Source organism: Varanus komodoensis, unplaced genomic scaffold (assembly GCF_004798865.1).
Source record: "Varanus komodoensis strain SLA01 unplaced genomic scaffold, ASM479886v1 scaffold13_3, whole genome shotgun sequence".
Classification (NCBI taxonomy): domain Eukaryota; kingdom Metazoa; phylum Chordata; class Lepidosauria; order Squamata; family Varanidae; genus Varanus; species Varanus komodoensis.
Genome location: NW_025335409.1, coordinates 9,123,197 through 9,136,046, shown reverse-complemented (window position 1 = coordinate 9,136,046; position 12,850 = coordinate 9,123,197). Strand labels below are relative to the sequence as shown.

The 12,850-nt window shown below is 42.0% G+C and overlaps 1 protein-coding gene across 6 annotated transcripts in view; it reads left to right on the top strand.

Annotated features, from left to right (window-relative positions):
* The window catches only part of ITPR2 (inositol 1,4,5-trisphosphate receptor type 2), a 257,101-nt gene that overhangs the window by 155,871 nt on the left and 88,380 nt on the right, over window positions 1–12,850 (top strand). For all 6 annotated transcript variants that reach the window (XM_044423128.1, XM_044423126.1, XM_044423130.1 and 3 more), the window contains 2 exons: window positions 714–856; window positions 2,511–2,619. In XM_044423128.1, coding sequence (XP_044279063.1) covers window positions 714–856; window positions 2,511–2,619 — 252 coding nt within the window. The remainder of the gene's footprint in view (window positions 1–713; window positions 857–2,510; window positions 2,620–12,850) is intronic.

The window sequence follows — 12,850 nt, the reverse complement described above, 5'->3', positions numbered from 1 at the left end:
GTCCGGTGCCCTTCCATGATTAAAGAGAAGGAAGAACTTGTTTTGAACATGTGTGGGATGGTTGTGGGAAGGTAGTGCAGAGCACCATAGAAAGAGAGAAGTGGTGAAAGAGTTACATTGCTCCTCATCTCTTCACTTTGTGCTCCTACTTTGGGTGGATTCTCACACTTTGGTTTGGGAGACCCAAGTGCCGAATGCAACATTTATGTTCCAGCCTTTCTTTATGAGGACTACTGCCCAAAGCATTTGTGTGGCAGTGCAGGAATAGTGTCCTCTTGTATAAATACATCCTTACTTATCTATGGTGATATATCAGCATATTGCCTTGGACTGAAAGACTTCATCAACAGAAGGCCTTACTTTGTCAGAATAAGATTCTTGCTGTCAGAAGAGGATCTTTCTTTCCATCCCATTATGTTCTTTACTAAATTCTGCATATTAACAATATAGGGTAATGTCCTGTAACATGGATTGTGTCGAATTTCCTCTAGTCACTGGATGAAGTTCACAGCCTGCCTCAGTGTTTTATGTTGCATATGTACCACTATTCTCATTTTGTCAGCCCAGTTTCATTACTAAGACTCAGAAAATGATGAAAAATAAGTATTTGTTTTTCAGTGTGATTTGCAAGCTAGTAATGAATGCTATTCAGACACCTAGTCCCAGCTAAATCTCACCTAGTTGTGACATCTTCTTGGTGCTTTATTCTTTAGGATGTGGTTGCCTCCCTCGAGCAGCAATTCAGCCCTATGATGCAGGCTGAATTTTCAGTGTTGGTTGATGTACTGCATAGCCCTGAACTCCTGTTTCCTGAAGGAAGTGATGCTAGAATCAGATGTGGGGCTTTCATGTCTAAGTAAGTACCTGAAGCAACTTTCTCTGGGGCATTTATTCAGAACACCCCCCCCCCAAGCCCCCTATATTCCACTGCTTGTTTTCTGGCTCATAAGCCCCCAAAATGGAGAGAGAAAGGTCACCACCCATGTTAGAGCCTTTTAAAAATCCATCTATAATATCTCTCTCTCTCTCTCTCTCTCCTATTTCTATTTATATACCAACTTTCATTTTTAAAAAAAATCCAGGGCCTGTAAGAGCAGCACTAAAATATCTAATAGTAGAATAATTATATAGAAATAAATGCAGATAAATAGATAATGATCGCTAACATTTTTGTATCACCTTATTTGTTAGAAAGTCATCCAGTCGTATTTAAACAGTACAGAAACAGGTATCAATAGATAAACAAATCATTCAATCCAATGCAGAGCTAGCTAGCCATATATGCCTGGGTGAACAAATTAGCCTGGCATCAAAATGATGGCAGGTTTGGTGCCAGATGTACTTCTTGGGTGAGGGAATTACAAAGTTGAGGCACCACCAAAATGATGGTCTTATATCACTGCTTGATGTACTCTCCTAAGTGGTGGGTCAATGGGTATGTCAGTGAATTGGGAAACTGGTGCTTATCTTCCTCTTGAATCTATAAGATGGCCAAGGCGTTTCCTTGCTTTTAAAACTTTCCTCAATGCTTTGTGTGCTGGTATGAGGCTTTCCACAGCCTACTGGCCTGGCTGCATTTCTCCTGAGGTGTCCTTGAGCACGGTGAATTCTTATACTATGGATTAGATTATATTCTTTGTTTAGATTAGGATTCTTAGATTATGGGATATCTCATGATTTCTGTTCTCATAATGTCATTCATGCATTGGGCATTCTACAAACTGCAGCTGGATTAAGAGGCTGCTGAGATCCTGACATTGCTACAAGCAGAGATGAGGTACTTCTTTTTAAGTCTGAAAAACAAAGATAAAAATTCTCTGAGCCATCTTGTGAGTTAAGAGGAAGGTGAGTACCAAATCTGCCACTGCTAAAAATTTATCGGAAGCTCCTTCCCACCCCCATATCCAAAGCCATCTTCATTCTGTCCTAAATGGCTCCAGAAAGCTCCCTCAGAATGACCCAGCTCTAGCTCAAGTTTCCTCTGCTGGTAGGAATGGCCCTTGCCTGCAGTGTGGCTCTGATTTGAATGTTTCCTACATGGGGCTGTGAAATGTCTCGCAGAAGGTGTAACTCGTGTTATGGACCTGTGGTAAAATCGAATGTTATGGAATTGTTTAACCTCAGCAGTGTTTAGTCTTGCTCAGGAGTGTCCAACCTCCTTTGGACACTGTGGGTTGAATGGCCACCCTGATCCTTCAGTTGGCTGGATGATGTCAGGGGTGTGGCCACAACTCCTGCATGTCCTTGTGCCCCAGCTTTGCCACATGCTCCATTTCCAGGCCGTATGTTAAGAACTTGAACGTGTATTATTCCTCTGCTTGAGTAGAAATACTCAGTTTTCCATAAGTGACCAAACCATTTTAAACTGTTTGTGCAGCCTGAAAAAAATCTTTTTTTTTTTTTTTTTGCAAATATGATGAACATATAAGTGGGTGGGAAGTCATCAGCAATGGACTGATCCGATAGACCTATCATTTGGTGTGATATTTTGTCTCATGGTTTATTTCAAGGTTGATAAATCATACAAAAAGGCTAATGGAGAAGGAAGAAAAACTCTGTATCAAAATTCTCCAGACTTTACGAGAAATGCTTGACAAGAAGGACAGTTTTGTGGAAGAGGTATGTCTGTTATATACTTCTAAAGGGCGAAAATATATTCCTTGTACAGTGTTATCGGTGGCATTTCAGCAGATTCTGTGCAAATCTAATGCAAGAAGAACAGTAAAATCCTTAGGTTCCCATTGTAGAGGGCTTTTCTGCCTGAGGCAATTTTTGTGCCATCCACAGTTGCAAAAATAAAAGACAAGTAGTCATGTTGTCATTATTATAGGGCTGGCATTTTGGGTGCCATGGTAGAGTAAGCCGGCATTCATGTTCACTCATCAGTGCATCACATATGACTTTAACAAGTGGAGTCCTGAAACAAAACATGCTCCTGTTCGGGGTTCTAGACACTCAGCAGTGCCCTTTTCAAGGGTACTCCATCCTGATCCCTTTCCTGCAAGACTGCCAATCCCCCACCCCATCAGTCAGCCAACAGTCTGCAGGCCCCCATCTTGTTCCCACCGCCCTGTTTTTCAATAGGGGTATTCTCCCTCTCAGGCCTCTGGACCCTTCCTTTGGGCATGCATGGTTCTGTTTATCAACACTTACAGAACTGAGGTCACTATTGTGATGAGTGAAATCAACTCTCAGCCCAAGAAACTGTTCGGGAAGATTTATTTCCTATTCTAAGATTTTGGCCTGCACTGTCATTCTGCCCCTCTTCCCCAGTTCTCACATTTATGACCTTTTGCATGGCTAGCATTGGCCAGTGGCTCTTGATATTATGCTTGTAGCATTCTGATGATATTGGGCTTTTCTACCCAATGTATTTATTGTGTGTTTGTGATTTGTGACTCAGGGTGGTTTGTGGGGGCTTTGCCAAACCATGGTGTTCTCTCCTGTACTTCTAAGCATTTACCCACAGTTTTTGGATAATGAGGCATTATTCAGCTGTCACGCTAAATTGTGCTAAAACATGATCACTATATTACTGCAGTTATGCTATACCACAGCACCACTTTATGGTTGTGTAACGGAACACATCAAAAGGCAGGGAAAATAACTGTGCAAAGGATGTGCTCTTCTCCTGCAAAGAAACTGGCACAAAAGACCTAGTAATTGCGGGGTTGAACACCTCATGTCGAGAAGGTCATTGCTTCTTGAAAAGTTCCTGGGTTTGGAAAATGAAAACACTCAGCTTTGGGACAATCAGATATTTTCAATGCATTTCTATTGCTATTGCTGCTGCAGATGGCGGCTTCTTGAAATTCCAGTATATATTATAATTGTTAGTATCTGATCCAGATTTAAGCTGGATCAACTGCACTCTGTGTGGGATATTTAACTGCATGGTACTTTGGGAGCTCATCTTGGAAGAAAAGTAGGGTATACATGCATAAATGATAAGATATATTCAACATGCATGTGCCATAACTAAATAGCAAAAGAAGACAGATCTTTGCTCCAAGGGACTTCTATGGTAAAATTCAGCACGACGCACAAAAGGAAAGGAGGGATGGCATATGGAGGGCAAGAATAGGCATAATGTGCTTGTTACTGAAAGGCCTCACTGTGTCTGGGAAATCCCTCCAGGAAGAGAGTTTCACAGTCCAGGTGCTATCATCCCAAAAGACCTATTTCCTTTGACAGCTAGCCTCAGTTCTGATGATGGTGGCACACTTCTCTGAGTGCCTCTTAACTCACGGGAGAGAGTGTGATACATTGAGAGCCAGTGTGGTGTGGGGGTGAGAATGCTGGACGTGGATCCCGGGAGATCTGGGTTCTAGCCCCACTTGACCATGGAGCTGGGGTGGCGGGGAGGGCTTCAGGCCAGTCACTCACACTCAGCTGAACCTACTTCACAGGGTTGTTCTTGTGAGGATAAAATGGAGATAGGTAAGCCACCTTAGGTTCCTCACTAGAGGAAAAAAGGTAGAATATAAATGCAATGTAATAATAGTAATATGTGAAGATGTTCTTTCCTAACAACACAAGCGTTCTGCTCTTATAAATGCACAGAACTGCAGTGGTGTATACCAGATTGTATGTGCAATTGCCACCATTCTACACAAGGCCACCAGGGCAGGTCTTTGCTCTCATTCTGGTGGTCAATCGCTATACCTTTCCAGTACATGGAAGTGTGTAGCCTGCTATAAAGTGGCTTTGATTCAACTAAGAAGAGCAGAAGTGCTTTTCACATTGTGTGCTGAAGCTACAGTGTGGGGAAGCCACTAGAGGGTGCAGGCTCCACAGCAAGAGGCATTTCATGTGTTACATTCAAGCATGTACATTGTGGGCCTAAGCCAAAGCACCTTAGATGACCCTCGTTGAAGGGGGAGATTGTGCTTGTTAATGCCTTTCAGAACAAGAATGATTTCTGCTTCATATTTAACTCCCTGAATTCTCCATTGGTGAAGCATAATTTGGATGCAAACATTGTGAATTACTGCTGCTTTTCACAAGTTTCCTGTCACATCCTAGTGATGTGAATCACAGTTTTCTTTAATGGAGTTTGACTGTGGTTAAGAATAGCTCATTAGATGGTCTTTTGTGTATCCTCTGCACTGTTTCCTGCTATATTACTTCATAACATAGCATACTTTGCACCAGAGGGTTACCAAGAGAAGCTGCCTGTTAAATTAATCTTAAATATGTATGTACATAATTTGAGCACAAGGGAATTGTGTGAACTTGAGCAATTATTTATCATAAAGAATAGAAACAGATTGAAAAGTGAATATTCTGAGATATTTCAAAAGCAGATAAAGCTATTTCTTCTTCTTTGTGTGAAACCAGTTTAATGTATATTGCTTTCCTAGCAAGTAAATCTTGACCACCTTGCACTCCAAGAGTCTGCAAAATGATAAGATAGGCTTCAAAGCTATGTGATTTTGTACATAATTAACTTCTCTGTTTATTTTAGCTTTAAGAATACAGGTGTTGATTTCATAAAAATCATATCTTGAAGCCTCTAATTCTGTGAACATTAAAAAAAATATTTGGAAAACTCCTAAAACCAAGGGACTTGAAATATAATTTCATAGCTTGACATCCTTGGAATGGCCATGCCTTAAAAATAGATGGTGATTAGAATAATTAAAAGGGATTTTGTTAAACTGCAAGTTCTTTTCATTGTTATATTAACCAAGTACCAGCTGGTGAATTCAGTACTGTTCTTATTCAGGTGTTGTTAGCTGAGTTGAATTACTGTTATTAGCTGTGTTTGGTAAGACTATAACAGCCTCCCCCAACCTGTTGCCCTCTGGACATGTTGTCCTACAACTCCTGTAATGATATAGCCAGTACAGCATAGCTGGTGATAGCATTTAGCCTCTGGCTCTGAAATTCCGCATCCCTAGTTTTTCAAAACAAATGAACAAATCCTGATCTTTTTTTAAAAGGGCAGCTTCAAACCATCTGTTATGATGCTGGCTTGTTAAACAAAACAGAGTTTGTTAGAAATTCCAATCCTGGGTTCACAGATGTCAAGAGGTTAGAGGAAAGCAAAGTCCTCCTGCTGTGCATGAGAAGGAGGATGGAATGCACTAGCCTTAGTCTTGCTTAGGCTCCCTCTACCTTGTGCATAAAGGGTACTTTCTGACTGAGGGTTCCTAGCTCTCTGCATTGAAAGCCTTTTGCAACTATTCCAATATTCTTTTTTTCCATGAATTTTCTCTGGCAAAAGGAAAAATGGAAGAAGCAGTGGGAAAACGTGGGAAGACTGTGAGCTGGAGACAGTGGCATCTGCCCCTGCCCCACATATGCACCTAGAGTTCTTTGAATGAATTGGGTGGCCAGTGCCATCCAAACCGTGCCCAGAAGCACCTTTTGCAGCCAGCCATGGTTGAGTATTACATACAACCTAGGCCATTATCAATTCAAAAATCATTGGATGGGTGAAGATTTTGTTATGTTTGAACAATGCAGTGTGAAAGGTGCAGTTTGGCAATCTCTTCCTAAGTAGAGTCCATCCATATTTAATTAGAACTAGTAGCATGTTTTTTATTTATGTTGGGGTTCCTTAAGAAGTCAATTTTTGTTTGAACTATTGGTATAGATTGAATCATTTGACTCTTTGTACTTGCCTTTATGACATCGTCACTTTCTTTCACATTTTTAGAAACAGAAAATTGCTGCTTTCATTATCAGTAAGATTTAAAGAACACACACACACACACACACACACACACACACACACACTGCTTTGATGAGGATGCTCACTGTGCAGAGAAATATTTAAATCCCAAGTTGAATCCTGGTCTTATAAATTATTCCCAGAACATTTTTGCTCATCTTACGCTAGTTTTGTACATGCAGTAGCATATATTTTCAAGTAAGCTGCCAAGCTATTTAATTTTTTAAAGATTATAACATTGTATTGAAATGAGAGTGTGGAAAAATCTTCACATAGGAAGAAGGAAAACTTTGCATTGAGGAACATGGTTTTAAGAAAATATAATACTTCCTGCAGGATGCTATTAAGTACCAGGCTGAAGGTCAAGTGATTTCAGTGAATTCACTGTAGATAAAAGCTAAACACTCCAAGAAGGGTACCATTAGATTGCAGTTTCTGTTATTGCTGTTGTAATGCTTTGTGGCTTTCTGTTTCCTCAAGAGACAGGAAGTTCCAGGGGGCGGCCTTTTATACTGGGTCAGTTTCCTTGCAGGAAGAAATTACTGGAGACATGGTGTGTTTTGTAATGTCTCATTTGATTGCAAAGATGCAGGTTAATCATGGGGAAACAGGCAAAAGCTCAGGCTGTAATGTCTATTCTTAAAAGCAGCATCAGTTTCCCCAGAAGCAAACGGAATGCATTAGCTCCCCTTCCCCAGCTACTGCTTCTAGCTATCTGCAAAACTTGAGATTTCTTTGTCTGCTGTGCTCCCAACCCCAGCTTGCCCCCCCCACCCATTTTCTTTGGTGCCTGTAAGCGATAGCTACCATACGTTTAAAGTGGTAAATGCTAATTTCAGCAAGTCTCTTCAACTGTCAATAGTTATCCATTTAAACGCACACTCATACATATATACCATATCTCTAGGGCTTTTAGCTAAACAAAAGATGGGAAAAGAAGCAATTTTCCCACTTGATAGCTGTAGGACATGTCTAAGGGGCAGATGAGCAGGTTCTGTTTTATTGAACTGTATTGACAAATCACTGCTTGATTTCAGTTCTGTTGTGACAGCGGCAGCAAAAGGTTCTGAACTTTGTACTAGTTGTGTGTGGCTTCAGAGGCCATCTGCTTCTTGATCTTCTCTTACGCATCACAATTTTATTGACAGGGTCTTTATATGCTGTTGGTGGGAGGAATAGTAGGACTCTAGATGTTAACATTCTGAACAGACAGCGGGACAATTTAGGAAGAAGAAAGTGAGGATCAACTGCCCACCTCTCTACATTTTTGTCCACTTTGTATTCACCCACAGCAACTATCATTTTCATTATTATGAGAGATGGAAAAGCAACCACAGCAAATGCTCTTCAACTGTTCTGCTTCTTGCAGTTTTAACTTGAATATATCCCTTTTCTAAGAACCTTGATCCCCAGTGAAATCCCTTTCCCCTCTGCTACTGAAACTCTAGAGGAAGAAAAATCCTCAGTCTAATTAATACAGATTGAGATAAATGTTTAATTATGTATGTCAGGTACAAAAATAAGTCTGCAAAATACTGGGTTTTTCCATCCTGGGACTTGAAGAATGCCATAAAAAGGATGCTAGAAACCAATGAAAACTTTTTGTAGAGCTCAGAAGACCCATTTCTTCCTCCCTGGAGGTTACCCTGAAATCTCAGCCTTAGTGACTGGTTTTGCTGATACTCTGGAATTACCAGTAGCCAAACTATTGAGAGATGAGGAGCATTTGGCATCCTCATCTTGGACTTCCTAAGAGGGAGGGAGGAGCTAATGGATCACTGCAGCCTGATAGCAATGGAATAAGGCACGCTGAGAATCCCTGTGAAATACAGGACTAACCTGGCTAAACCAGTGTGGAATGGATGAGAGCAACAGTATTTATTTATTTATTTATTAAAACATTTTTATGCCACCCCATTCGCCGAAGCCTTGGGGCGGCTTACAACAAATTAGTTAAATAAGTATAATTAAAAATATAAACATTAAAATAAAATACATACAATATAAAATAAGCCACCCTGGCCAGATAAAATTCAATAATATTAACATTTAAAATGCTGCTTAAATAAAAAGGTCTTCTCCTGGTGCCGAAAAACAAATAACGACAGCGCCAGGCGGACCTCTCTGGGGAGCGCATTCCATAACTTAGGCGCCACCGCTGAGAAAGCCCTCCTCCGAGTACCCACCCTCCTAATTTCTTTCACGGAGGGTTCCTGGAGAAGGCCTCTCCCACCGATCTCAGGGGGCGGCTGGGCATATATGGATGTAAGCGCTCCTTCAGGTAACCAGGACCCAAGCCGTTTAGGGCTTTATAGGTCATCACCAACACCTTGAATTGGGCCCGGACTTCAATGGGAAGCCAGTGAAGCTGACGGAGAACTGGAGTCATGTGAGCATAATGTCCAGTCCCCGTCAGCAGCCTGGCAGCAGTATTTTGAACCAGTTGAAGTATCCGGACCGTCTTCAAGGGTAGCCCCACGTAGAGCGCATTACAGAAGTCAAGACGGGAAGTCACCAGCGCATGTGTCACTGTTGTGAGGCAGTCGTACTCCAGGTAGGGGCGCAGCTGATGAATCAGCCGAAGCTGGAGGAAAGCGCTCCTCGCCGCTGCTGTTACCTGAGCTTCCAGTGAAAGCTCCGGGTCAAGGAGCACTCCCAAGCTGTGGACCTTGTCCCTAAGAGGGAGTGCAACCCCATTCAGGACAAGGTTCAATTCACCCTCTCCGAAGCCCGATCCGCCAACCAACAGGACCTCCGTCTTGTCTGGATTGAGCTTCAGTTTATTGGCCCTCATCCAGCCCATTACCTCGGCCAGGCACCGGTTCAGTACAGCCACTGCCTCACCTGGAATGGTGGAAAACGAGAGGTAGAGCTGGGTATCATCAGTGTACTGATGGTTCCGCAGCCCACACCTCCTGATGACCTCTCCCAGCGGTTTCATGTAGATGTTGAACAGCAAGGGGACAAAATGGACCCCTGCGGTACTCCATGGCATAACAGCCATGGCGCAGAGCCATAGTCCCCCAGCACCACCTTCTGAGACCGGCCATTGAGGTAGGAGCGGAACCACTGCAAAGCAGTGTCTCCAACCCCCAATCCCGCAAGCCTGTCCAGAAGGATACCATGGCCGATGGTATCGAAAGCCGCTGAGAGGTCCAGGAGAACCAACAGGGACGCACTCCCCCTGTCCTTCTCCCTGCACAGGTCATCTGCACAGTAGAGGTTGTTACTGAAGGGGTCACTCAAAAATAATTGAAATTCCTTGCAAACACTGGAGTTTGGTGAACTATCTTCAGGCATGGAATGTTATTGTCAAAGCTGAGCAGGTCTCAGTCTAATGAGTGCCTGGAGAGAGGTGACATGGGAAACTCAAGTCACCCTGAGATTCTCCAGTGCAGAGTAGAACTTCCAGGCTTGCATACAGCCTTCCATATGTGATAAGGAGTCTTGAAACCCACAGTTGCATCTAGGAGATGGGAAGAGGAGACTAAGTCTGGTATATGGTTTGGAAGGTACTGATGGGGTGTGCATAATGGCCTGTATAGACAATATTCTCAAAGAACTCAAAAGTAGTTCATAAGTGATATTAATCTGGTTTTGGTAAAATCTATTGCGTGGTTTCACTTTAGCAGACTGATTTTTATAAAAAGAACGGTTGCATTTAGAGGGGTGTTTTTGTGAGTGCCAAAACTTAGAATTTTATGAAAATCCTTTTGTTATCGGGAAGAGAAAACACAGCATAGCTAGTTGGATCAAATCCTGCCACATCAAAGCATATGCCACTGCAGATAAATCAATTCCAAGAAAGATCAGGGGGGTTTTTCCCAGCCAGGTTTTTTTTTCAGGCAACAGTTGAAGTAGCACAGGATTTTAAACAGTTTGAACAAATTCCCAAGAGATGGCTTAGTGAGGAAAGTCCTACAAAGCTATGAGTTGCATTAATTTTTAAGATGATTTTGAATGTGATAATACATCCTTGGTAGCATATTTATCATATTCCTTTGTTTTATGTTATTGGTGTAATTTTACATCTGTACTGAGTTGCAGGAACAGTGCTAACATGTTTGATTTCCTTTGGGTGCGAGAGCCCTGCAGACCTACAGGTTTTTGGGTTTTTTTGGTAACATTTGGTTTATTTACAAATATCCAAACAGAATATAGTGAAGGCAAGAATATTTTTATAAGTAAACAGTTGCATGTATGGGACTATCAAAAAGCAACTTGTGCAACTCTTTGTGCCAAAGAAGAGATAGATATGGTATCTATGGGCACAGAAGCACCCTTCCAACATTTTTCTTCATTCCAAAGTGCCCTACCCTTCCTACACAAGAAAAAAGCCATACATTTTCTTACTAGGAGCTGGGATTGTACAAATAGGTTTTACTGGTGCTGAAAACTGGGTTCAAATGAGTTATTTACTTTGTGGGGGGGTTTGCCTTGGACTCAGCCTTTTAGGTAGTTATTTTTTTCCTTTACTATGTTGCTCCCATGGTAGCCAATTTGTGGAGGTGCCCACAAGAGTTTCAAATGTACCTATGGGTGAAAAAGGTTGCTTACCCCTGATGTATACAGACAATACTGGGTTGTAAATGATTTCTGTTAAATATTATAGGACAAAATAAAGTGGCCTTAAGAAATTGGTGTTAGTGGGAGGGAGCAGCTTAACTGACACAGCCCCCTTAAATGAATGAAAGTGGGGAGGTTTTCTCACTTAACTTCAGGTTCTGTCATGTTAAGATGTTCCTCACAGGTTGCTCAAATAAGTTTGCACAAGTTGCTCTTAGACTGGGTTTGCACAACTTGTGACCTACCTTGCCAAATGCACAATGACTGTGGATGATGACCCATGAGGGGCTTGGTAAAACTAAGTTTTGGTTTTGGCCTAAATAGGCAGAGGCAGGGGGTTGCCAAGCACCTAGCAGGCAGGCAACAATGCATAGCTGTTGGACTATGGTTCTATTCAATTTGATGATTATAAGTTGCACAAGTCTGGCCCACAGGCTGGTGGCAAATTACCTGTGGGAAATCTCTTAATAAACAAAAGTGTCTCTCATTTTTAAGGTAATTGTACTTTACTGCCCGCCTAAAGCATCGGACTGGCACCTTAAAAAGGGTCTTTTTCACCACGGTATAGGAACCATGCCTGCAACTGTAACACAATAGACTTTTTCCTTGCTTTGCAAATAGGCCTCCTCCTGACTGAGAGAGACCACTGTTGAGGGTAGAGAAGGTATTTCAAAAGGACAGATACATTATGAATGAGGGTGCAGGATTAATTTCAAACAACCTGGTGTTTTAGAGAAGCATAGTTTGGCTGCCCATTATACAATTTTGAGGAGAAACAAAACAAAACTTGAGGATAAGTCCTGCTCTCCAATCACAACCAGTTTTTTCTCTGTGATTCTCCTCTGCACAAGTACATTTTAAATAAGCAAACAGAACAGCATGCATGAGGCACATACTTTTCCTTTTCAGATTGGTAGCCAAATATATGTTTAGTGTCTTCAATGCTTTTTTGAAAGGCAGAATTAGTTATTTTTGCTACTGATTTCTAGAGATTGCTGATTGAGGATAACGCCTTAGTGATTAATTATGCATTAGGGAGCTGTACTTTGCATCAGCCCCTAGGTTCCCATACCCTGCTCTCTTTTGCAAGCTCTTTCCACTGGTTAAAGTAGCCCATTTGTAATTCTTGTCCAAGGCCTCCCCAGATATTGATATGGAGAACCCATAATCATTTTATAGAATCATAGACTAGCAGAGACATCACCCTGCCGACAAAAGTGCATATAGTCAAGGCTATGGTTTTCCCAGTTGTAATGTATGGCTGTGAAAGTTGGACCATAAGGAAGGCTGAGCACCGAAGTAGTGATGCCTTTGAATTGTGGTGCTGGAGAAGACTCCTGCGAGTCCTTTGGACTGTAAGGTGATCAAACTAGTCAGTCCTAGAGGAGATCAACCCTGACTGCTCTTTAGAAGGCCAGCTACTGAAGATGAAACTCAACTACTTTGGCCACCTAATGAGAAGGAAGGACTCACTGGAGAAGAGCCTAATGCTGGGAGCAATAGATGGCAAAAGAAGAAGGGGACTGCAGAGAATGAGGTGGCTCAATGCAGTCACTGAAGCAGTCGGCGTGAGCTTAAGTGGACTCTGGGGAATAGTGGAGGACA